This window comes from Cnephaeus nilssonii (genome assembly GCF_951640355.1).
Source record: "Cnephaeus nilssonii genome assembly, chromosome: 15".
Lineage (NCBI taxonomy): Eukaryota > Metazoa > Chordata > Mammalia > Chiroptera > Vespertilionidae > Cnephaeus > Cnephaeus nilssonii.
This window is the reverse complement of record NC_137086.1, coordinates 26,269,604-26,295,893: the sequence shown is the minus strand read 5'-3', so window position 1 is coordinate 26,295,893 and position 26,290 is coordinate 26,269,604. Positions and strand designations below refer to the sequence as shown.

Here is a 26,290-nt window from a genome sequence, read left to right as displayed (position 1 = left end):
GACAGAGATAAGTTTAGTGTGGAGGGAGGTGGTGGGGAAGAAGGAGGAATGATTTAGGGCTGAGAATGAAAGAGAGAAGAAGCTTCTCAGCTGGGCACTTTCACCCCTGGGATGGGGTATGGTTTGTACCCGAGTATGGGGCTGTCCCCTCCCAGATGAAATAAAAGAAGTTAGGGGAAGTGACACAACTCACTCAACTTCACACTCCTGGTTCCAGTGGAGCCAGGACAGGCATTCTGAACTCCCCACCCCTTATCCAAGCATGCACCCTTCCCACCACAGCTACCCCCTAGAACTAGGGCTATTTGCAGATGTAGCGGACCGGACAGTCCAGGGAAAGCAGCAGTAAGGAAGTGATGGGGTACTGAACACTGTCCCACGTCGAGGCACAACACAATTTCAGCGGCTGGGACGCAGTAGTGGGGGTAAGAGCGGGCGGAGCCGAGGAGGTGGGAGGACAGGCCAAGGGGCGGGGAGAGGGGCGCGGGCCACTCCAGGGCGATCAAGGGCGCCCGTCCAGTCGCCAAAGCCTGCACTCGGGCTCTCCTGCCATGGGGCAGCCGTCCCCCGCGCTGTGGCCGCTGCTGGCGCTGCTGTTGCTGCTGCCGCCGGCGCTGCCTCGGGCGCTGAGCGGGGCGCACTGCCCGGAGCCCTGCAGCTGCCCGCCCGACGGCGCCCTGCGCTGCCCTGGCCCGCGGGCCGGCCTCACCCTACTGTGAGTACGCGCGGCGCCCCCGACCTACGACCCTCCCTCGCTCCCCACCACCTCGCCTCCCTACTCTTTGCCCGCCTTTACCTGGAACTTTGGAGGAAAACCTTTCGTCCTGTCAAACCCACCACCTTTTAGGGTGATGAGAAGCCAAAGATTGGGGTCTGTCCTTACCACCCTGTACCGCACCTTGGATTTGGGCCCCACCTGCTGTCGCACCTCCAGCCCCTGGGGGCCCCGTCCACTTTCTCCCGGTTGGGGCCGCAGCAGGGGGTGTGGAACTGCCCAGAAGCCACAGGGGAAGGCGTCGCTCCCTGTCGCTACTGGAAAGGGGCAGGGTGTGATGCTCCTCCATCAGCAGCTGACTCTGCCCTGAGAAATCTTGCGTGGTCTTTGAGCCTTGGGGCAGCCCGGTTGGTAGAACTTACGGTGACCTCTGGCTTCCTGTGGTCCTCTAGGAATGAGGTGTTCAGGCCCAATGGCCAGGGGTGACTTGGTCACTCAACCCGGACTGCTGGGAGCCGCCTCCCCCAGCCAGGGCCCACCTACACCTTAGTGAGCATGCAGCCACTGCTCCACCCCTGTGCCAGACAAACGCATTTCAATCCAGGCCTCATCAGTCAGAGGCGCTGTGTCCCACCTGGGCCTGCCACCAAGGCCTCCACACCCACAGGGCTGGTTAAGGGAATTGTATACATCAGCCAGCAGGTGGAGGAAGTCGTGTGCTGAAATAATGGGGTGAGGAAGAGAAGGGGGTTAGTGCTAGTGTATCAGAGGGTCACCAGGTCTCCTTTCTTCAATTTAGAAAAAGGCACCCACATAATATGATTCTATTTATTTGAAATATCCAGAGCTCTGCCGGCATGGCTCAGCGGTTGATCATCGACCAATGAGTCAGAAGGTCATGGTTCGATTGCCGGTCAGGGCACATGCTGGGGTGGCAGGTTCGATCTTCGATCGATGTGCAGGAGGCAGCCAACCAATGATTTCTCCCTCATCATTGATGTTTCTCTCTCTCTCTCTCTCTCTCTCTCTCTCTCTCTCTCTCTCTCTCTCTTCTCTCCCTCTTCCTTCCTCTCTAAAATCAATAAAAATATATTTTTTAAAAAAGGAAATATCCAGATACACAGAAAATAGATTAGAAACTGCCAGGTTGGAGTAAGGGCCAGGTGATTGCTAATGGGTGTGGCTTTAGGGGTGACAAAAACTCTCTAAAATTAGATTGTGGTGATGGTTGGACAACTCTATGAATATACTAAAAATTATTGCATTGTACACTATAAATAAGTGAGTTTGTGGTATATGAATTACATTTTGATAAACTTGTTACAAGAGAAAAGGGTTATTATAAAAGTATCCAAAAGGCACCAAAGTGGAGGTCTTGGTCATGTTCTAACAACTGGAGGTGATAGAATTTCATGCTGGGGGAGGAAAGAGACCCCCCTCCCCAATTCCTTGGGCTCCAGCAGTCTGTCAGAAGCCCATTTCACTGAGGGGAATCCTCTCCCTCCTGAGGGGCCAGACTTCTCCCCCAGAAGAGTGAGTGGCCTTCAGGGGATATTTGTGGTTGACAGATCCAGTTTAAAGGTTGAGGGGTTTACATTAATTAGTTCTCATTAATTATCTTGTCAGTTCAATCCCCTGAAAGTGAGGACCATGCTGATAGAATTTGTTTCAATCAATCAACAAATCTATGGAACCTGCCTTCAAAGTCCCAGGCCTTGTCCTTCTCTGACAAGCCTCTCATCCTGCTCTTATGAATGATTGTGCCACTAACAAACAGCCTCTCACTTGCCTGGTACTCATCATACAGATTATATATATATATATAACTTTTTCTCCAGCTTCTCCAAAGTTGGCACTGAGTAGAGGACCCCTGGTGGGAGGCAGGAATGGGTGGACCAAGTCCCAGCTCCTTTCAGATTCAGCTTTTCACTGAAATCTCTCAATTCCTGCCGCCACGCCCTTGGAGGCCTCAGGAGTGTACCCTTCCCTGGAGAAGACAGAAGGGGAAAGACCAAAAGAAAACAAAAATCCTCTTGTTGCCCCACAGCACGGTTTAAAGAAGCTGAGAACCCTTCTAAAAGATTTTAAGGGCTGACTAGATTTGGGGTTGAGTGTGAGACAAGGTAAGTCTGCTAGCACTTCTGCTTAGCTAAAGCTGCCTAGTCTCACTCCCAAAAAGGAGCTAGTTGTCCAGGCTCTGAAGTCCTTTGCCATCCCTGTGGGATTCTGGAGAACCCTTGACTTCTCTCTTCACACGCACTATTTTGGTATCACACCAGGAGCACCTTCTCCTAGAACTTTAAACCCCTTAGGTCAGGGTGGGAAACATCCAAACTCAGGCCATATAAGGCCCTTGAAATCATTTGGTCTGGCCCTGCAAGGCAACTAACTGCAGGTGGAACTCACAATTCAATAAATCTAGGAGCTTTTTCATAGCAACATAAATTTATATTAAGTGAATTATATTAAGCGAATAATGTTATAAATATTTAAATGGCCCTTGGCAAAAAAAAAAAAAAAGGTTCCCCACCCTGTTTTGGGTCAAAAGACATGCTGCCCCTCACAAGGTCAGACTTCCTGAGGATCAGACAATCGAAAGATGACCTCATCTTCAGGTGAGAACCCTGTGGAGGTGGAGCTGATAAAGGCCCCAACAGGATAACTTTTTCAGCAGGATATGGTGATTTCAACATCAATATGACAAAAGAGGTACATAAAAATGAATAGGAGGGTAGATACATTAAGGCAATATTCCTCAAACTGTGGTCCCAGACTAGCAGCATGAGCATCACCTGGGAAATGTTACAAATGCATACTCTCAGGCCCCAGCCCCAATCTACTGAGGGTGTGGTCCAGCAGTCTGTGCTTTAACAAACTCCCCACATGATTTTGATGCAAGATATTGCTCTCTACAGAGGATATAACCTTCTAGAAAGCAAGAAGCATGTTGTAAACTTCCTTGTGCCATATACTTCCCATCTCCACACCTCCACCATCCCCCACACACATACATCCATAATACCTATCGACTGCAAAAGGCAGCTGTGATCAAATTAAAACCCCAAACTCTGAGACATATGAAAAATAAACAGGATTGAGAAAAATGTTTTTTGTTTTTGTTTTGTTTTTTCTTTAAAGAGAAATAGGGGGAGGAATCCATGGAGAAGGACAGACACTGACAATGCAAGGGGTGGAGTGGGATCTCAGTGCGGGTGGGAGGAAAGTATTCGTCTCAGATCATAGGTTAATCTTAGAACAAACAGACAGACTTCTGAGTCCCAGGGCAAGAAGTCAGTTGGGTAAAGATATAATTCAACATTGAGGCAAAGGACAGGAGAAGTGTTTGAGTTCATGCTAAAATCCTCTTTTCTTAATGATGAATGAATGAAATGGTAAACAGTAATTATAAAATAGACAAATGCTATGAATAACAAGTTATCAGGGGTTTGTAAAAAGAAGAGAACTGAAATTATGGGATAAGGCTTCCAGAAGAAGAGAGAGGTGGTCCTGCACTAAGTTATCCACAGGACTTGCTCAGCCGAGAGAAGAGGAGCACTCTGGGTTCGGGGATTGGAGAAGGCGAGTACCTAGAGCACCTTAGAATTCAGCAGCCCCTCAGCAAGTGCTAGTTCACGTTTTCATCATTTCAGGCCTTGGCTGTCCTGACTTTTAAGACCTCCAACTGAAGTTCACTATTTGGTTTAAATGGGGGTGGGAGGTCTGTGGGTTTTAATTGCTTATCATTGACAAGCCCATGCTTACAAATCTTGAAAATGGCATTGTTCAATTGTTCATATCTGTCCATCCCTTCCATACTTTATTAAAACTTAGATATTTAAAATCTAAAATGTGATACAAAAAAATAGCCTCCCACGTTTTTACTAGTTTTAATTGAGGAATAAAAAATATAATAGAAAAAATATATTTAAAAATTTCCTTTCCTTATTAGTTCCAGACAAATGGAAGGGAGAGAAAAAAAAATCTCACCTTGCCTACGGTTATATAAAGATCTTTGTCTCTATGACAACAGAAAGGTTGATCTGCTTGATATAGACATAGCTTCTGAAAAATCTGTAAGAAAACACTAATAATAATTATGGCAATTTATTTTTTGCATGTTGTTCCAACTGAGCAGAGATTAAACTTTTAGACTTTATTATAAGACATGATCCAGAGACTTGGAAAGATAAAATGTGCTGTATCCAGAAGTCCAATGTCCCAGCAAAATGTTAGTATCCTGACATCTTCCCAAAATGTTAGTATCCTGAATGTCCTTCTCCTTCTTCCTCTTGCAGTGGAAATCAGGGTCCAGAACAGTGTTCAATGTTGTAGAGGGATCTACAGGAGGATCCTGTCCTTTAGTAGCCCACAGTCTATGTGTAAATACACCCAAGAGACTGATGTACATGGGGAAAGAGGTAACAAGGCTCTAAGGAAATTAGAGAATAGACCAATAACAGTAAACTGAAATCTCCAAAGGTTTCATGAGCCAAGGGTCATGAGGATGAACCTGAAGGAGAAAAGGGAAGAATTGTCCAGGTGGAAGAACTATAACCATAATAGGTTATAGTAGACTAGAGAAACATGAAATAAGGTTAAATGGATTTTTCTCTTATTATTCCTCTCCCCAGCTCTTTGGGGAAATTTTATTTTTAAGAGAAGATATGAAGTCATCAAAAACATTTGATTAAATTACCCAGAGGTTTGTGCAAAAAGAAAAAAAAAATCCAATATGTAGTTCCTGACTAATAAACTTTCAAAATTCATTCTTGGACAGTTAATTAAAAGACATTAAGTAAAAATCGTGATTTGGAGTCTTTTTCCCATGAAGCTTTCCCTAATGTCCCCTCCTACCCCCACTCTCCCAAACACAAACACATGTACTTGCTTCAATATCTTGTACTTACGTATATTTTTGCATGTATCTCACCACAATGTAACCATTTATTCAATGTGTGTCTCTTCTGCTACAGCAGGTTTCTCAACCTCAGCACAACTGACATTTGGAGTCAGATAATCACTTGTTGTGGGGGCTGTTCTGTACACTGTGGGATGCTTAGTAGCATCACTGGCCTCTACCCACTGGGTGCCAGTAGCACTGCCCTCCCAAATGTGACAACCAAAAATGACTCTAGACATTTGCCAAATGGCCCCTGGGGATAAAATCTGCCTGCACTCCCTTGGTTCTGAATCATTGAAGTGAGAATCAATTGAAGAGGTCTTATTCAACTCAAGATTCCCATAATTTCTCAGGTAGTATGATTCAAGTGTTTACTGAGCTATATATATGATGATCAAACTGAGCAGATAGTTGAATAAGAACAATGAACCAATGCCCAAAGGAAACACATGTTATTTAGAATGTACCATATCTAAATGCCATTTAAAAATTCTCCATCCTAGACAATGAGGAGGTAAGGGTGCTATGGGTATTGGAGGGAGTTCTGTCTGTTATGTCAACAACCAGGTCCCAGATTTTGCAGAGCCCTAGTCTGTCCTTTGAACGGGCCTTTGTAGACATAGCAGGCTCTGAGAAGCAAGACTGGAAGCTTACCTAAATTAATATACCCCATCCAGATTGTTTTATTGTCTATTTGTTTTAACTCACTCATTAGAAGAAGAAAAAATTAATCCCCAGCCCAGGATCCATTAAAACAAAACCACCACCAAGGCAGCCTGAATTGAGACTGATGGGTTTTCTGTCCAGAATACCAGGTAGGAGCCCAGAGAACAGAGAGAAGCTTACCTAACTCTTGCAGGTAAGACAGTTTGTCTTATCCCCGCCTTCCCTAACGCTAGCCAGACCAAAAAAAAAAAAAAAAAAAAACACTCAGAATTCAGGAAGCTCCTGTCCCACCTTCCTACCCCACAAAAAGCAAAGGCCCCCAGGTAGCAGTTGATCCTGGACCTCAGTTCTGACTCAGCTCCCCCAGCTATACCTTCAAGGAAATTCTTAAACATGCCTGTGCCCATAAACAGGCTCCTTGGGGGAAGCTTTGCAAGAACCGGATTTTATTAGTTTAAAAATCATCCTTTTGGGGAAAGTGAATGATGGCCCCTAGTGAGATACCAAAAAGCATGCAATAGAGTTCCCAAAATCTCAGTGGAAGTGTAGAGCCAAAAGGTTCACATACAGTCCTTTTTGGCATTGGACCCAGCTTCCCCCCTTGGAGAGCAATAATTCTGTGGGTTTTTCTTGCCTTATTCTTTTTTTATTTCAAAAGCAGTGTCAGATTAATTCAAGGCTCCTTTACCCACCTCTATCTTCTTTCCAAGCCCCTCAATTTGGCTTTCTTTCATGTCTTAAAATGAGGCCTGAAACCTTTCTTTCCAAAATATAATCTTCCAAAGTAGCTGACGGTGTCTTGGCCACATATAACTGATCTCACACATGGGAAGCTAAAACCAACTGAGCCCCTGCTGTGGGGCGAGGCCTTGCTGCTCACACCCAGACCCCAGAGGGCTGGCTCCAGGGGAGCATATGTGTTCTGTTCTGGCAGCTCCCCTGGGTGTGCGGAAAAATCACATTCAATGCAAATTTTAGCAAGTCTCCCACCAGCTATTTTTTTTAAGAAGAAAATTAAAATAATCCTTCCCACCAGGCAGGTGGGCTCTCTGACTTGGTGGGCAGCTTCTAGCAGCTTCTCTACATGGTCCTCATTTACTCCCAGCTTCTGCCTCAGTGGGAGATGAAACCCCCTCCCAGCCAGCAAACCATGCACAGCTGCTCTGTGTGGCCCTGAGCCAGAGCTCTGTAATGCCACCTGAGCCAAATTCAGAATCATCCTTGACTCTGAGGAAATGAGGTGACTCCTGGGTCCCTAATTCTACCTCATGAACAACAGCAGACAACATATCTGAGCCTCTCAGGGATGGGGATGCTCTGGTATGATAGGGTAGTATCCAGCATAGCCCCCAAGTGATCTGAATTGATTGACAGGACAAAGGCCAGGCAGACCTGAGTTCTAGCACCAGATCTCTTTTCCCTAACTTACACTGTAGATTCGGGCTACTGATAAAGCCTCTATGTTGTCCATAAAAGGATTTCGACGACTCCTACCCCTGAGTGGGTGTAACTATGGGGAAGATAAAGGGAACAGTAGAGCCAAAAGTACTGGGAAGTGAAGGTTTCCCTCAACTACAAAGTATTATTGTAGCAATCTGATGATGCAGAGAAGACTGCATTTACTGTTCATTCTCCTAGCCCATATAGGAGATGAACAGTAAACCTCTATCTTCCAAGGGCAAGCCTGATGGACTAGTTTTGTTCCTGGTGGGTGTTCATTAGAGAAAATGACCCACTAGGTCTCCTCAACCTTGAAGGTGAGTAAGTTAGAATCCCTAAATAGCAGAGCTCATTATTGCCTGGAGTCTGATATGCTGGTCTTTTCAGCCCAGGCTGAGCTGCTTCTCAAACATGCCACCTGACACCTCATTATAGGCTGGTTCCTATTGTTCAGTTGGGTCACTCCTATCTGCGCTCTCGAACCCATTCTTCGTCCTTCATTTCCCTATTCCCCATCCCTAAGCCTCAAGCTAGAAACAGAGAAAGCCCTCAGGTCAGACTTGTTGACCACTCAGGAACTACATGCTGAAATGGACAGGTCAATGTGCAGGATCCAATGACAGTCTTCAGACTGTAGGAAAGAGAGGACTACAGTTTTTAGATCACTCCCAGAACAATAGAAGGTAATAAAAACCACTATAAACAAAATCTGATAGGAGTTCAGAGGAGCCTTCCCTTCTAGCCACAGTAACAAAGAAACCTTGGTGGAGGTATCATCTGAGGTGTAGCTTTGTAAGCCTCATTCTCTATATGGGCAGCTGGGTTAGCGCCATTATCCCATAAGGTCAGTCCTGGACTTTGACACCAGCTTAGAAAAGCCACTGGGAAAGAAAAATCACTCTTGCCCTGGCCTGGTTTGCTCAGTGGATAGAGCATCAGAGTGCAGATTGAAGGGTTCCGGGTTCGATTCCGGTCAAGGGCACATGCCTGGTATGTGGGCTCAATCCCCAGTAGGGGGCATGCAGGAAGCAGTCGATCAATGATTCTCTCTCATCATTGATATTTCTATCTCTCTTTCCCTCTCCCTTCCACTCTTCAAAGTCTTCTGCTCTCTCACTGACCACCAGCACATGCCCTATCTGTGTTATGGAGCATCAAGGGCACAGTGGGCCACTTCCGCTGGAAACCCTGGGTAGGGCTCCGAATAAGGCTTTTCTCATTTGCAAGCACCAGAAGTCACCTCTGACAGACTTAAACATAAGAGATGAATTTATGAGAAGAATAAGGAGGTAGAAGGGTGCTGGCAAGATCTAGGGAGAATCTGCCATTTTAGCAGTAAGAGGTCAGGGAACTTCTTTCTAGATTCCACCTTCACATTGAATCAGCTGCAAAGACTCCTTCTGTCTGTCTGTTACAGTTTTAAATTCCCAAGAGAGAGAATCTGATTGCCTCCCCCTGCCCGGCCCCAAGGCAGAAGCATCAGAGCACAGTCAGTGAGGAGCTTCTACCCCGCTGCAATCAGCAATGACATGCTTCCAGAGAAGGGGCATTTTTGAGCCAGGCAACCAGAAGGCACACATGCCAGTAATTTCGGGCACTTCAAGCCCATCCTCAGACTAATTAAAATATGTGGTATATCAGTGCAACCGCCTTTTACAGGCTCACTAAAAATTAAAGTAAAATAAAATGAAGAGGGTTTAGGTGTCTGGAAACAGAAGCTTGTAATGAAAGAGCTTCCTGAAGCGTATCTGCAACGGCACTGCCCTGACAACATAATCCTCTCTGCTTCTAAAAAATATTTTTGAGAAATCATTTCAGATAATGCAGACATTCCCCCTGGAAGAATTCAACATGTAGTTTTATTTACCAGAGTTATTCTCGTCATGTTATATTATTGCTAGGAGAATTCTAGTTTAGGGGGTAAAGATTAGATCATTTTGCTTTGTGTCTTGAGAAACCTTGAAATGGGTTTTGAGTGAGAGCCTAGATTATACCATTTTCCTCCGAGGCTTTATATTTTTAATTTAGTTGTAGCACAAATGACTTGGAAAATCCATTATCTGGGAAGCTTCTTGAACATCGTGGTTCCCATTATAATTCATAGGCACCTAGCAGCTTGTCCGGTGCTCTGGAATGGCCGTCTTAGAGGAGGGTCACTCAAACTGCACTTTCAATGCCAGAGTTCCGACTGATCTTTTTTAAATCAGTGAGCAAATGTGGACTCTGCAGAATGGCTCCCTAGAGTTGAAATATTTAATGGAGAGTTGTTCTTTATCATTTATTTAAAAGCTATTAGGGGAGGCCTATAAGAGATAACCTGAATCCAAAAGAAAGGTGCCAATTGGGTGTGGTTAGCCTTCCTCTCAGTTGTCCTATGTATAATCAGCAGATAGTCAAATGTTTGGAACACAAGTCACAGTTTTATAAACTTAAGGATGACCTTAAGTAGAAGAGTGCATTCCAAAGTCCTGAACCCACCCTACCCCACCACCGACAAGGAAGTAGAGTTATCATTAGGCAGAAGTAGGGAAGCTTGAGTTTTTCACAGTAATCAGCTATGAATTAAAAGTACTTATTGAGCCTTATTTTGTGCTTGACGCTGTAGCAGTATTATATAGACACTAGAGGCCCGTTGCATGAATATTCGTGCAAGAATGGGCCTTCCTTCCCCTGGCTGCCGGCACCGCCTTCACTCTGGCCCGAGCCACCTTTCCGCCTTCCCATGCTGCCCAGAGGCCCGCAGCAGCTGGAGCAGTGGAGAATGCTTGCATTGTCGCCATGGCAAAAATGCAAGCTTCCCGCCCCACCCCTGGCCACTCGGCGCCTGCATATGCAAATTAACCTGCCATCTTTGCTGGGTTAATTTGCATATTCACTCCTGATTGGCTGGTGGGTGTCGTGAAGGTACAGTTAATTTGCATCTTACTCTTTTATTAGTGTAGATTTTCTTACTTAATCTCAAAAAATTTCTGGGTTAGTTAGCATCATCATCATTTATAGATATGGAATGAAGTGATGATATGAACCCAGACAGCCTGGCTGCAGAGACTATACTCTTCACTACCCCACTGTGCTACTTCCAAAGAGAAAGCACATGCAATTGGTGGGAAGACACATTCCTTAAAGTATGTAGCAAAGACAAACCTTTAACCAAGAGTAGAATTTGACCAGCAGAGAAGTGCAGATGTACCAGATGGTGGAGAAGGTATGAATAAAGACAGGAAAGTGAGGCAAGTTCACGAGGTACAATAGTCTGATTTGTCTAGATAGGCACTGTCCAGTAGAAATATAATGTGTCACAGATGTCATTTTTATTTTCTAATAGCCACATTTAAAAAGCTTTTAAAATGTGAAATTAGTTTTAATAAAATATTTTATTTAATCTAATATGTACAAAAGATTATTCAACATGTAATCAATATGAAATTATTAATGAGATACTTTCCATTCTTTTTCATACTAAGTCTTCAATATCTGGTGTGTATGTTACACTTACAGCGGATCTCAGCTTGGACTGGCCATAGTTTAAGTACTCAGTGGCCGCATGTGGCTAGTGGCTATGGAGCTGTACAGCAAAAGTTTAGTGTATTAGTTATATGAAAGGAATGATGAGTTATAGGACTGACAAATGAAGTTTGAGCCTTTATTTGGAGAGCCTTGAATGCAAGGCTGAGACATTCGTAGATATCTAAGAGTGACACAGTAGGAGTTATAAGGAAGATTAATCTAGGCTGGGCAGGGGAAACACAGGACAGGGTGAGAGGAAACCAATTTGGGGAGTATAGTTGAATCAAGGTGGAGGGGAAAAAAAGGCCAAGAAGAGTGGCAGTGAGAAAGGGATAAAGGGCTAGAAGCAAGATATGTATGAAGGTAGAATCCACCAGAGACTGGGTGTCCAATGGTGTAACAGAAGAAATGTTCATACAGGGCTCCTGGTAAATTTCAAATAACAGGGCAGTAAACAAACAAACAAAAACCTATGTAGTTATTAAATGCTGATGAGAACCAAGGAGAGAAAGAAAACCCATTCTGGTAGACTCTGAAGCTTCGTAGAAGAGAAATTTGAGCTGCATCTTTTTTTTTTTTTAATCTTTATTGTTGAAAGTATTACATATGTCCCCTTTTTTCCCCCCATTGACCTCTTCTAACCCACCCCCACCCTCCACCTCAGGCCTTCACCACCCTATTGTCAGTGACCATGGGTTATGTATATATGCATATAAGTTCTTTGGTTGATCTCTTCCCATCTTTAATGCTAAAGCTGTGAGCACATACCCTCAAGAAGCTGAAGGCTCCATCAGAAGTCTAGCTTTTTACAGGAGAACCAGAGGATCATGTAGCAGGATGTATGAAACCCCCCAACCCCCAAAGAAAAGTACTGATGTGATTTGATTAATGAAGGACACAGCACTGGACCAGGAATGAAATGACCTACGTTATAGTCCAGACCTGCCACTGAATTGCCATGTTGTTTCAGGGAAGTCATTTCACTTTTCCTAACTTAAGTTTCTTCAACTGCAAAGTGAGGGGTTGGACCAAACCACCTGCAAGTGGACCTTTCACTCTGATCCTTTGAGCCAAATTCAATACCTGTTTAAAGAAGTAGTCAAAGGATAGAACTACTTAGATGTGTTTGTTGTTTTTGAACCCTCACCCAAGGATATTTAACCACTGATTTTTAGAGAGAGCGGAAGAGAGAGGGAAAGACAGAGAGAAACATCGACGTGAGGAAACACATTGATGGGTTGCCTCCTGCATGAGTCCTGACCAGGGCCTGGGCCAGGGAGAAGCCTGCAATGGAGGTACGTGCCCTTGACAGGAATCGAACCCAAGACCCTTTGGTCCGCAGGCTGATGCTTTATCCACTGAGCCAAACTGACTAGGGCTACCTGAATGTATTTTTAATGCATGCTCCAAAATTTTCTGAAGTAAAACTTAACATTTTGGATGTCCATCTATACTGACTTCATATTTCAGTTAACATTGCAGTCTCAGCTCCCTCAAGGTAAATGCTAAAGACAAGAGGCCAACAAATGAAGACAAACTCAGTAATGAATTTACCAAATAGATCAATGCATTTGAAATCACAAAGATTTAAATCATTTGAAAAGAGAAAAGCCATTTTATTTCATTCCAAGATGAAAGCAAGTTTATTGTAATTACTGAGCAGCTTTGAAAAGAATAGAGAAATTCTTAAGTCTCTGTTAAATATAGAACAAGGTTTTATATTATAAATACAAAAACATTAACATTCTTGTGAATTTAAATAAGGTAATGTTCCTCCCTCCTATTTCAATGAGTTCATTAGGCAAAAAAGCTTTGACCATCTCTGATTTCTCTTTTTCCCTCCCTTTGATTTTATAGTGTTGTAAAATTCAGGGTGTGTAGCTCCATCAATAAACTAATCATCTGTAAAAGATGGATGGATGTTTGTAGCTTTCCTAAATCAATAATATAGATGGCTTTTCTAAACAATTAGAGGGGAGTGAATAAAAATATTTCACTTCTGTCATGCTGGGCAGAAGTGAGGCACGATAGTTAGAAGCTAGGAAAACTCCTTGGCAAGTGGATTGGGGAAACTGAGACAAATGACTGATTCAAACTGGCCTCATCCAGCATCCTTAGGTACCTGTCTCCTTCTCCCACATACCACTCCCTTAAGCATTAAGCCTTCAGAACAATCAGGTTCTTATCAGCACCAAATAATCTTCGGAACAAAGCCTTAGGTCTGTTAACAGAGTTTTAGTCAAACCAGAGATCACATTTAGGCCTCAGTTGTGTTTCAGCTCCAGGCCCAGAAAAAGCAGCAAAAGCAGACCATGCATTACCACGGCGGGCATCAGGACCAAATGCAGTAACCAATGACCCCCTACCCTAGGACTGACCAACCAGTAGAGATCATGACCCTAATCATATACTCTCATTTTGATGAATCAGCATATTAAGGGATACACCTGGAAAGTTGATGAATATCCTATTGAGATCCTCTCCTGAGACCTCCCCTAAAATTCCCACCTTTAGAAAATGGATAAAAACCCTTAAGACAAAGGACCCAGTGTGTGCTCTCTCTCTCTCTCCTCTCTCTCTCTCTCTCTCTCTCTCTCTCTCTCTCTCTCTCTCTCTCTGGAGCATGCCCATGTCTACTGTCTTCAGGCTTGTGTATTTGCTTTCTTTCTCTTCAGCTCTAAAGGTCCCCATGAGACTTGCAACCAGTAGCAGTGCGCAAGGCAGCTCATCCTGGGCTAACCCCCTTAACCTATCTCCAAGGGCCCTCCTTTTGCTTCTGTTACTTGTCGCCTGAGTCCACGAAGCCCAGCTAGCTCACTGCTTCTGCCTCTGTGACTTTCTAAAAGGCCAAGGCAGCTCTCTGAGCAGCGGGCTCAAGTCTCTTTTCTGGTGTACTTTTGCCTTGCTTGCTAATTAAACTTTCTCTGGCATTAGAGTTCTTAGCTCTGAATTCTTCCTTTGCCAAACTCAAGAACCGAGACCTGATTCATTGGTAACAGAAGGAAGGTAAAAGCTCCAGCAAAGTGACCAAAGATCCCACCCAGGCTTTGAAGGCTCCAGATTGGTGTTGCATCTCTTCCCTGGCTCTTGTCTCCCTCTTGCCCTGCTCAGACTATGGGGTTCAGAAGTGGGTCCTGCCCTGAACTATCTGTGTACTCCAAGCTCTTAAAAACCAAAGGGAGGTGGGGAACCTACAGTTGTTATTGGCTTTATGCATTGCCTGTCTTTAAAAGGAGAGAGTGTGCCCACTGAAGCATTTTTTCAATTCACACAGGAAGTATGCTATTTAAAGGAACTGGGCCTGGAATCCTTTTGTAGAAAAAAGAACCCTTTGATAAAGCAAATGTCTTCCAATTGATAGGTTTTTGTAAGGATTTCCAAATCTTAGGTTTCCTTGAAGAGGAACACAGAGTCCTCTTGGTTCTGAAGCTCCAACTAACATTATTTTGAGGGTCCATTAACAATCCATTGGGCTGGACAGATTGTCTCCTTTGAAGGTTATCAGTCAGGAGAGAAAAAGAAGAGGGGCTCAAGGCCCAACCTTGAGTATTCAAGAGACATTATGAACAATTAGAAAGGATCTACTAGTGGGGAATCAATCTCTTCAAGGTGATGGGGTTTATCTGAAAGCTATTTGCTTATCTGTAAGCTGAGCCTCTGGTGCTGGACTCTGACACATGGTGCTCTAGATGCTTGGCAACTGGGGTTGGCCATGAAGAGGACTGAGTTAGCAGACCAGGTGAAAGAGTTGATGGGAAGGAGTTCTGAAGGTGGGATAGCCCCTCTGAGTAGTCCAACCTTAGACAAAGGGGCCATGCCTTTATTCTTTGCATTGGATGTGGGCTGCCCAGATAAGAAGATGTGATCTTGGGTGAGTTGGTGATTTGGGGCTGAGGATAATTCCAGGAGAGCAACTCAACTGAGAGTTTTAGCTGCTCACTCTCCCATGTGCTGGGGGATCAAGTATTTCAGTCCTAAAGGGTGATTTTGGCAGCTCATCACAGCATATGCTATAGGAAACCCAACTGCACTTGGGTAGACCCTACTACACAGGGTCCCCATCTGTGCCGGGGGGCCCAATCTGAAAGACAGAATGCAGCAGTGAAATATATTAGGTTGATCCTAACCAGATAGCAACTAGGAACTGTTTTTGGTCATCAGTGTCCTCTAAGGGGCAAAGATACAAGGATCAGGATCTTTTTAAAAGAAGGCAAGGCAGGGGCTCCATTCCTAGATAAACTCTGGGGAGACCAGGCAAGTTACAGAATAAGGAATCAAGGCAAAAACCAGCACCAACATGGTGTGGGGGAATCAGGTATAATCCAAGGCTCTGCAGGCATACTCTTACCCTCCAAATATTGTTGGGCCAAGTGTAGATAATGCAGAGAAACACAGGGCTTCACCAGAGTCATAACTAATTACAAGATCTCAGAACTAGGGTGGGTGCTTTATTCCAATTCTAAGGAAGAGAAGCTGGCTGATTCTACTTCAACTTTATAACTGGAAGGGTGAGGAACTTGCAGGCAGGATTCTTGAGTAGATGGAGATTCCAGAAATGATGAAACTAAGGCCACCTTTGTCTTCCGATCTAAGTATTTGTTTCAACATCTGTGTGAAAGGCACTTGGGCAAGGTGGGTTTTGGCCATATTCCAGGTGTCATCTATGCTACATTATTCATTTAGAAATCAAAGTTTAAAACTGTACAAAGGACTGTGAAAATGTAATAAATGTAAGCAGCTACATGATTTCACAGCCATATTCTTCCTCAGTCATCTTACTTTTCAAGAGGCAGAGAGAACTCCCCACACTGCAAGTTCAAACTCACATTTGCCCACTAATCCTGGCTCTTTACCACCCATCTGAGACCCACAGTTTGGAAGGATAATTCTACTTGTCTGAGACAGAAAAGGCTGTCCTTCCTTTATTTTTCTTTGCTTTATGCATAGCTTTCATGCCTCTTTTGGCCCTGAACAGCAGAGTCGCTGAACTGTCCTTGCCTATGGCCTTTTGTCCCCAGTTCTCCTTGGTTTCTGCTTTATATCTAATGATATTGACTTAGACCTTCTCACAAGAGTCCCTGAAGTTCACGAAAGTCTTGGGATACATGTAGGCCTAACTGCAAAAAAGGAAGGAAGAAAAGGAGGAAGGAGGGAGGGGAGGGGAGGAGAAAACTCAATACATCAAAATAAAACTTTTTCTCTTTTCCATTTTTCTCATAGTACAGAGCGTTAAGTTGATTATATTTCTTCATTCAAGTAACATTATCATTGGTCCATTCAAAGTCCCTCTCTGCTTTCAGTTATTTATCTTATCCCCTTCTACTTCCTTTCGATTCACCATGGGCAACCATCCTAATGTATGTTTATATGTTTTCTTTTTAAATGTCTATGTTTGACGTGTATGTATTTTAATTCTTTAATATATATACACACACACACACACACACACACACACACACACCGAGTGGCCAGATTATTATGATCTCTGAACGCAGAGATCGGGCCTCTATATATATATATTAGATGCACCGGGCTTCTATATATATATTAGAGGCCCGGTGCATGAATTAGTGCATGGGTGGGGTCCAGCCAGCCTGGCCAGGGGGAGGGGACATGGGCGGTTGGCCTGCCTGCCTGCTGGTCGAACTCCTGGTCGAGGGGACAATTTGCATATTAGCCTTTTATTATATAGGATATACACTGAGTGGCCAGATTATTATGCCACTAATATGCCATTATTCTATGCCATTATTATATATCAGTATTTTCTTGCTTTTTTTCTCTCATCACCATGATTCTAAGATCCACACATGATGCTCTGTGTGGATCTTAGAATCATGCTTTAGACTCTTACTTCTCACTGCTGACCAATTAGTTAGGTGTATACTGTCCACATTTTACCATTCCCTCACTCAGCAGAGGATACTCAGGCTGCCTCCAACCCAACCGACATCAACAATGCTATAAAGGCAATCCTTGTACAGTTGCCCTTAAGTATCAGTGTGAGAATTTTTCTGGGATGTACGTGGGTGTAGAATAGCAGGGTAATTGAGACAACCACATTGCTATAAGTTTCTGGCTTTGTGGAAAGAATCATAGAAGCATCCATCAAAGAATAGAGCACCTTAATGGAAGTGCATTCAAATGGTCATGAATAAATCATATGCCACGTGAACAAACATATTTAAATACAGGAGACAGACACCTGAATGCTTAGGAACCGCTGCCAATTGAAGATGCAATGGAAATAAAGACATAACATCTCTAAAATAAAAATTTAAGTCAGTGGAGAAAAAAACAGTTTTGGATTCGCAGAAACACATTCTCCAAATGGGTTTAAGAGACTACATCTGTTGTGAAAAGCTCAGTGCCCCTACCTCACCCAACCTCTCTCCCCATTCTCTGGCCCCCAGGCCTGTATCTTGCCCCAGCCACAACTACAAAGCTACCTGCTGTTCGCTCTGTGGCTTTTATGGTGGGAACTCAATCACTCTGCCTTTCCTGCTCTGTGGCACCAACATCAACTTCAAAAATTTCATCTTGCACCAGGGATTTTCCGTAGTCTTTGGGGACAGCCAGTGCATGATCTACTGCTTCTTTCACTTCTGTCTGACCTTTGCTCCTCATCCCTCATTCCTATATCAATCAAAAGCTCAAACAACCTCCCTGGTCAAATCTGAGCCAAACTGCTCCTCTGAGAGCCACACCTTGTGCCCTTATGGAGGAGGAGGCTGCCTGGGGAGAGGCTTCAGCCTGGGGGCTTCGTTTGCATATAAATGGCTCTGAAGTGTTCAGTGGAAGCTTTTATGTAAACACTCTTCAAAATATGTTCTGCACTGCATTATCCCCAGCAATAAAGACTCTGGAATCAGAATTTGGCTGTCAGTTTTATTGATGTTGCATGGGGTACAGTAGAATACAGCTTTCTCTTCTGGAAATTTATTGACTTGGCAGTGCAGAGAGCAATAAAACTGTGTTTTTAATCAGTAAGCCAAGCGGACATGATTCCAGAAGAAATATAGGAAGCAAACATGCCATCGTAAGAAGATTTCTCCCCCACTGTCCCTGTTCCTCTCGGATGCCCTGTTAAATAAGTTTGGGTATTGAATGGTGTACTTGGGGAGACTGTCTTCAGGAATAGATTCAGAGGACCAAGTTTGGATTACTTCCTCAAGGTTGTACCATCTCTAAGAGAATCTTGAATGAAAGCATTTTTCTGCAATGAAATTTCTTTGCATTAGCTCCAGAGAGGAATTGTTGGTAAGATGCTTTGCAGGAGGAAATATATAGAGTGTGACATGCCTCCTCGCAAGGAAAGCAAGGTTTCGAGGCCTGTCCCACCACTGTGCTCACTGAGAGAGAGTGCATTACCTGGGTAGATGTCCAAAGGAAATGAAATCACTATCTCGAAGTGTTATCTGTACTCTCATGTTCACTGCATCATTTATAACAGCCAAGATAAGGAAACAACCTAAATGTCCTTTGACAGATGAATGGATAGAAAATATAACTATGTGATATATAGACACACACACACACACACACACACACAAATGGAATAGTTTTCAACCATAAAAAAAAGAAAGAAATGCTACCTTTGAGACAGTATGGAATGAACCTGGAGGGCATTATGCTAAGTGAAATAAGCTGGACAGAGAAAGACAAATACTGCATGACATCACTTATATGTAGACTCTAAAATAAATTGTTAAAGCTGATTCATAGAAACAGGGAATAGAATGATTGCCATGGCCTGAGAGAAGAAAATGTAGAGGCCAAAGGGTATAATATATTAGTTATAAGTTCTGAGGATCTAATGCACAGCATGGTGACTACAGTTAATAATACTGTATTGCATACTTGAAAGTTGCTGTGAGTAGATCTTAAGTGTTCTCACCACAACAAAAGTTAACTATCCACAATGTATGTGTATATCAAATCATCATGTTGAACACCTTAAATATATATAAGTATGTTTGTCAATTATTCCTCAATAAAGTTGGGGGGGGGGGGGACAAAAAGAGAGTAGATTGGGAATCACATACTTTGGCCCAGTATTGACAGTGGGAAGAACATTTGGACTCAATCTGCTTAGTCCTGTTACCTTGTTCAAATTACTTAATCTCTTTGTGATCCAGTTTCTTCTGCTATTAAAGAAGAATATCTACTAACTACATTGTTGAGTAGATATAACAAGGTTATAGGTTGGTGTGCATCATTCACACAGCACCTTATACCAGCAGAAAGTCTCTCTGAAACTGTAAGACATCTCACTGACTCAAATCTGCTCATGATGTAGTTGTTCTTTCCCAGCAGCTAAGGCAGTCTCTGATGCATAGATGTTGAAAAGCAAGGCAGCATCTCCCACCTCTGTTCTCATTGTCATGATATTCCTGTCCCACCTGAAATGTCCTGCTCCATTCCCCTTCTCTCTGCCAGTCCTTGTGCTAAAACTTTGAATCACTATAGATGCTTGATAAATGTTGGTTGAACATTCATCCCTGCCTGGCAGATGCTTTCTTCTGAGTTATCTTAACTCCAAGTTCCTTTGTCACTTGTACATCATCCTGTTCTAGTTTTTGCTGTTGCTGAGTAATCATTCTATTCTCAACTCTTATGTAATGCATAATTTTTATCTCAATTCAAGAACACTTAGATTGTTCCTCTGGATATAAGTGAGTGCCTAAAGGAAATGTGCTATATAGATGTTTCCCAAAAATGGCATGCGATGCCCATATGATTTAACCATATTAGCAAGTGCTCTTGGGGTAATAGGCTGCCTGGAGAAGATGGGACATGTTCTTAATAATCTTCCCTTCTCCTGTCTGCCTGATTTTCAGTTGTATTTTTACCATTTGTTTCTCCACTCTACCCAAGAAAGCTTCTTTTCCACCCTCCCAACCAAACCTATAGGACCACTTTAGAACTATGTATTAATTATTTACTTGGTGCAAAGCCCTGCCCTTCACATGGGTTATCTTGATTAAACATCATAATAACCCTGTGACATTGGAATTTTAGTTTATAGATGAAGAAACTGAAACAGAGGGCTTAAATAACATGATCAGGGTCACATAGCCAGGTAGTGAGAGAGTGAGGATTTGAACCTGGTGTGTATGATCCCAAAGTTCAGATCTTAACCAAAAAATTACACACTGTTTGACATAGACCAGCAATAATTCATGACACATCTCTTTGTGGATATGTTAGAATTCTCAACCTAAATTCAGTTGTTGAGAGCTCTGTAGTCACACACATAAACACACACACACACACACACACACACACACACACACACACACACACACATTTTATTCATGAACTTAAAAGGCACCCAATCTTAAAGTTTAAACTCTTGGCTTTCCTTTTTCTTTTCTAGATCACTCACCTATCTCCGTATCAAAGTAATTCCATCTCAAGCTTTCAGAGGACTTAATGAGGTCATAAAAATGTAAGTAAAATACTGCATATCAAAAGACATTCATAATTGGAATAATAAATTTTTCCAAGAGAAAGCATAGTTGAAAGGGGATCATTTTTCTAGGAGAGAAACTATATTTTGGGAAAACTAGTACTTTTATCTTATTAATACAAATAATATCTAGGAACCTTTGAGGAGAGATATGATTTTCAAGAGTCATTAAAATCTAGATAATTAACCTTGCTTCAATGAACTGAATGTATTTTGATAAGTGATAATAAACTTCTCAAGTAGAAAAGATGATAGATTCCAATCATAAAAATTCTCCTGCTACAGCAGTTATTTCCCCGTGTCACATTTTTAGATAACACCACATAGAAGAATATGTGTTGGAAGTTTACTGTGCATGAGAAGATAATCTTTGTATCTAAAATATAATAAGCAATGACGAAAACACAATACTTATAGCCTTATTGATCAGAGGTATTTATCAAAGTGTAGAGCAGCCTGAAAAGGCAGTGTGATCTCACATTTGTGTCAGATGTAACTTTAATCCTTTGCCCTGGGTCTCAGCTTCTATGACCCAAGAATCCATATATGGAGAGAGAACTTTCTCAGTATTCCAGGATTCCAGGATCCTCCTTAATGTTAGTCTGAGTCAAAAGACCTAAGGGGCCTTTTAGTTCCCAGAGAACATCTCTGATTTTTAACAATTCACTGGGCTTCAGAGCAATTCCAGCTCCTTGAGGAACTTCTGACTCTCTTTAGGATATTAGCAAGCAATGAGTATAGTAAAAGTAATTCCTTAAGAATTAGTGTGTATTATGAGAAATTCACTGCAGGTTACAGAAATCTCACTTTGCTTGAACCGAATTTTTCTTTTCTGCTCTCAAGTTTACATGGTGAGTTTTGAGAATTTTTAATGCATTGAGACCTCCTGGTAAAAAAGGCAGCCACAGTTAAATAAGCAAACCATTAGGTAGGAATGAGATGAATCAGCCCAGGAATGATCCATTACTGTGTTGTTCATAAAAGACATTAACTGCCTTAGGCTCAGCCTTTCTGTGGGCTAAAGCTCTCATCAAATCTGAAGCCTTCAATGAATGTTAACCTTAAAAAACACACAAATGTACAATTTGTGAATTTGAGACATTTTTCTTAGCTGGCAGTAAATGGTAGCTTATGTTGGGATTTTAGAATAACATTGACATTACCTTCATGCTTAGAGGTGGTATATGGCAAAACTGTTTCCTTTACTTGTGTGTCTTTTTAAAAAAATCAACTCATTCATTAATCTATCCATTCATTCATTCACCAGGATTCAGATGTGAATGGGACATACTCTCTGTCCTCAATTTGCTAACAGAGAAAAACAGTCAAAGAAATAGACAGTCACAACCAGAAAGATACTATGTGCAGGAGGTGACCACCTTGCATTTACCTCAGAACAGGACTTGGGGAAAAGGGAAAGAGTTATGAAACAATGAATTCAACCCAAATGAAAACCTCACTAAAATGATGGAGTTGGGAACCCAGATAGCCTGATCCTGATCCTGAAACCTTCCTATAAACAGTAGGTGCCTCTGGTGTAGCCACTCTGGAAAACAGCATGGAGAATACTCAAAAAATTCAAAATGGAACTTCCTTATGACACAGTGATTCCACTTTTGGGTATATATCCTAAAAAACCCATAACACTAATTAGGAGGAATATATGCACCCCTATGTTCATTGCAGCATTATTTACAATGGTGAAGATATGGAAGTAACCCAAGTGCCCACCAATAGATGAGCAGATAAAAAAGCTATGGTACATTTATACAATGGAATGTTACTTAGTCATAAAAAAGAATGAAATCTTACCATTTGCAAAAGCATGGATGGACCTAGATGGTATTGTGCTACATAAAATAAATCAGCCAGAGAAAAACAAATACCATATGATTTCACTTATATGTGGAATCTAAGAACAAAATAAATGAACAAACAACATTGAAACAAACTCATAGATACAGAAAATAGACTTATAGTTGCCAAAGAAGAGGGAGTTCAGGGACTGGGTGAAAAAAGTGAAGGGATTAAGAAATACAAATTGGTAATTACAAAACAGTCATGGGAATGTAAACTACAGCAAAGGGAAGATAATCAATAATATTGTAATAACTATGTATGGTGCCAGGTCGGGCTGAAAACTTTGTAAAGTATATGATTACTATGCTGTATACCTGAAACTAATACAAAATAATATTGAGTGTGAGTTAATTGAAAAATATTTAAAATAAATGATACAAGCATAAATAAATAAATGGGGGAAAAACAATAGGCGCCTCTCCTCTCAGAAACTCAATTTGCTGTAAAACAAGGGAATCTGATGAGATTTTCTTAAAAGGCCTGTCGACTTCTAATAATCTGTGATGCCATCCTATATAATAAAAGGCTAATATGCAAATAGACTGAACAACCAATCACTATGACATGCGCTGACCACCAGGAGGTGTGCACGGGACATGATGGGCATGGGAAGCAGGCGGCAGAGCGCAGAACATGGCGGGCATCGGCCACGGTGGGATGGTGGAGCAAGAGAGCGGGGGCGCCAGACCAAGGAGGGGTGCCAGCCGCTGTCATTGGGGCAAGCCTCTGGTGGTTACTCAAAATTCTTTGCTCCTGCATGCTGCGGTCCCACCCTGCACTCACACCTGCTGGCCCCAATTGCCCGGGGACTTCTCTACATCCCCCTGCTCCTGAGGGGCAATCAGGGCAGCAGCCGCTGCTCACACCCGCTGAAGGCACTGGCCCCAATCGCTCTGCGCCATCAGTATCAGTGGGTGTGAGCGGGGCTGGCTTGGAGGCAGAGGGAGTGGGGCTGCTGGCAGACAGGGGACTGGAGCCCACAGCAGGAGGGTATGGGAGGGGGTGCGGAGGATGGGCCAAGACCTGCCCCTATGCCCACTGCAGCCTCACAGCCCACAGTTCCTTTCAAGGTGCACAAATTCGTGCACTGGGCTTATAGTGTCATAATAAACAAGAAAAAAAAATCCTGTTGTAAATAAACAGGGGTTACTGAAACTTGCATTTCAACAGCACCTGGGTTGTAGATGCCCATCAGGGCTCCTAAAGGGAGGTGTTAGCACTTTATGATATGAGGACAGCTAAAGGTGCCACTGTTCTTTTTTAAAAGGACACCCCAGTTGTTGGGCCACATGCACAGCTGCTTATGATGCAGACAGTCATTTATTTCATGTTTCTTCTTTTTTTTCCCTCTCTCCCTAGTGAAATTTCTCAGAGTGATTCCCTGGAAAAGATAGAAGCTAAGGCCTTTGACAACCTCCTCAATTTGTCTGAAATGTAAGCATCAGCTAACAGATCATTTACTGCTGTACACTATTACTCTCACTGGCTGGAGCCCACTCGGTTTTTGTATTCAAGCATCCACTGCTAGGAAGCCAAGAGGAAAAGACTACAGCAATTACTAGGTCTGGGCAGGCACTAATTTCGCTCACTGCAGTGGCCTGAAGGTTGCCATGGTGACAACTGCTTCTCCCTGAGAGCTGAATAAACTCTGAAACATCACAACAAAAAGTTAGAAATTAAAATTGCCATTGTAGAGTCCTGCCAAGTAGCACTTACCTTATGGAAGGGAGAGTATGGCGTACTTGGGGTGGTGGGAAAATTTGGAAAGGAGCTTAGAGCTCATGGATTAGTTCATGGGGAGCTGTTTGGGCATACTCACTCCTTCAGTAAATGGTTCTTGAATACCCTATCATGTAAAATCCTGTGTTGGGTATGTGTATGTTGGGTTTGTTGTTATTGTGATGTCTTAAAATTGATTCTTCAAAATTATCCTTTCCAAATTATTTTCCTCCAATTAATGAAAAGGATGGGAGAAGACTGGCTTAATTCAGTTTTCAGCTCATGAACTTTGTGTCTCAAAGCTTAACTGACTTGCCTGATGTCACACAGCAAGTTAACTAAGACTATAAATCATGTCATGTGACTCTGAAACTGGGTCTCTTACTGCTGTCTTATTTGGCCCAAACCTGAACGTCTATAAAATTCACCTGCATAGGAATTTCTAAAGTTAAGAAAAGGGGAAATATGTTGGCAACAGTTTTTAAGTACTTATGCTTGGCACTTATTTCTCCTAGGTTGTGTATTTAATCCTCACAACCACCCTGTAAAATGGAGTAACTACCCCTTGTGTTCAGGGGAAGGAATGGAACCTCAGGGAGATCAGTGACTTGACCAATGTAGTACCTCAGACAATGGCAGGTTTGGGATTCAACCCCAGCCTGTCTTTCTTCAAAGCTTGTGCATGTGTCAGTATACCAGAAGACCTCCCTATGAATGGTCAAATTAGCAATTATCTAAAGAGAATAATTAGTTAATAAGTATGATAAGTACCTGCCCCATGTCCAACCAAGGACCAAATGATGCTGGAGTAAAGGAGGTAAAAATACAAATCTCCCCCAGGAGATGAGTGTGGCTAGGGGAGTGAGAATAACTCACCAAACAATTAGGGGAAATCCACAGAAATGAGTATTTAAGTACTAAAGGTATATCTGGACTTGTCTGTGAGGTAGAATTTCTTGGGGGGCTCATTACAATTATATATGACAGTCTATAGACCCAGAAATCCGCAGTTCTAACAGACTTCCCGAGGGGTGCTGATTCAGCACAGTTTACATTGAGAACCACAAGAGCAGCTTCAGGTGAATAAAGCTTCTCATGATGCAAAGCAACACTTATCAACAGAAAGAAAAATGAAATGCTCTAAGGGAAAGCTTATGGACTTTTCCTAAGGAAGGCCCTGAGATTAGGATGCTAGCTCCACACAGGTTCTCTTTGCTTTGTATCCCCAGCACCTAAACAATACCTGGCACATGTAGGAGCCCAACGTTGGATGGATGGATGGATGGATGGATGGATGGATGGATGGATGGATGGATGGATAGGTGGTCTAAGGTCAAACCACAAAACATCCTTAAGAGATAAAATTCCCTTCCATCTCACCCACATAATGCTTTATATGGCCCATGTTTGTTTGATTCAGTTGTAAAAAACAATTACAGCAAAATGTCACTCACCTTTAAATTATCAAAAGGACATAAAAAATGGAAATAGGCACCAATGGTGGGTAAATAAGGTAAGGTGGAGTGGGCACTAGACCTGGAGTCAGAAAAAAACTGAGTTCATCTCCAAGTTCTGCTACTTCTCAGACAAATCATTCAATTTCCTGAGTTCATCAACTATGGTAATATTTGTTAATATTGGTTGAAGCCTTACTATGAACCAAACTTACACATTTATTTCTTTAAAACTGCCCTATGAAGAGACAGAGCTGTAAGTGATATATCCAAGTCATACAATTAATAAAACCAAGATGTAAAACCAAGCTGACCCCAGAGTCTGCCCACCTAACTAGTGCTCTATATTTTTTTTTATACAAGAGTAATTATTCTTTCATCGAGTGGTTGTTGAATGGGTTAAGAAAGCCAAAGGCATTTACTGGCCTTTTACTGGGACCCGGCAACTGAGGCTTCTTCTCAAAGGGTCCAATTCACTGGTGGGACTAGGGAGAAGGACGATTACACCACTATGATGTATGGCTGTACTTTTACACTTTGCAAAGCCCTACCTTGTA

General features: G+C 42.7%; 1 protein-coding gene across 1 annotated transcript in view; it reads left to right on the top strand.

Annotated features, from left to right (window-relative positions):
• Nucleotides 1-551: 551 nt before the first annotated feature.
• LHCGR (luteinizing hormone/choriogonadotropin receptor) overlaps nt 552-26,290 on the top strand; it is a gene marked incomplete at its 5' end in the record, with an annotated part of 57,437 nt that continues 31,698 nt past the window's right edge. Inside the window, 3 exons of the mRNA XM_079792464.1 lie at nt 552-715; nt 20,608-20,679; nt 23,920-23,994. Coding sequence (XP_079648590.1) covers nt 552-715; nt 20,608-20,679; nt 23,920-23,994 — 311 coding nt within the window. The remainder of the gene's footprint in view (nt 716-20,607; nt 20,680-23,919; nt 23,995-26,290) is intronic.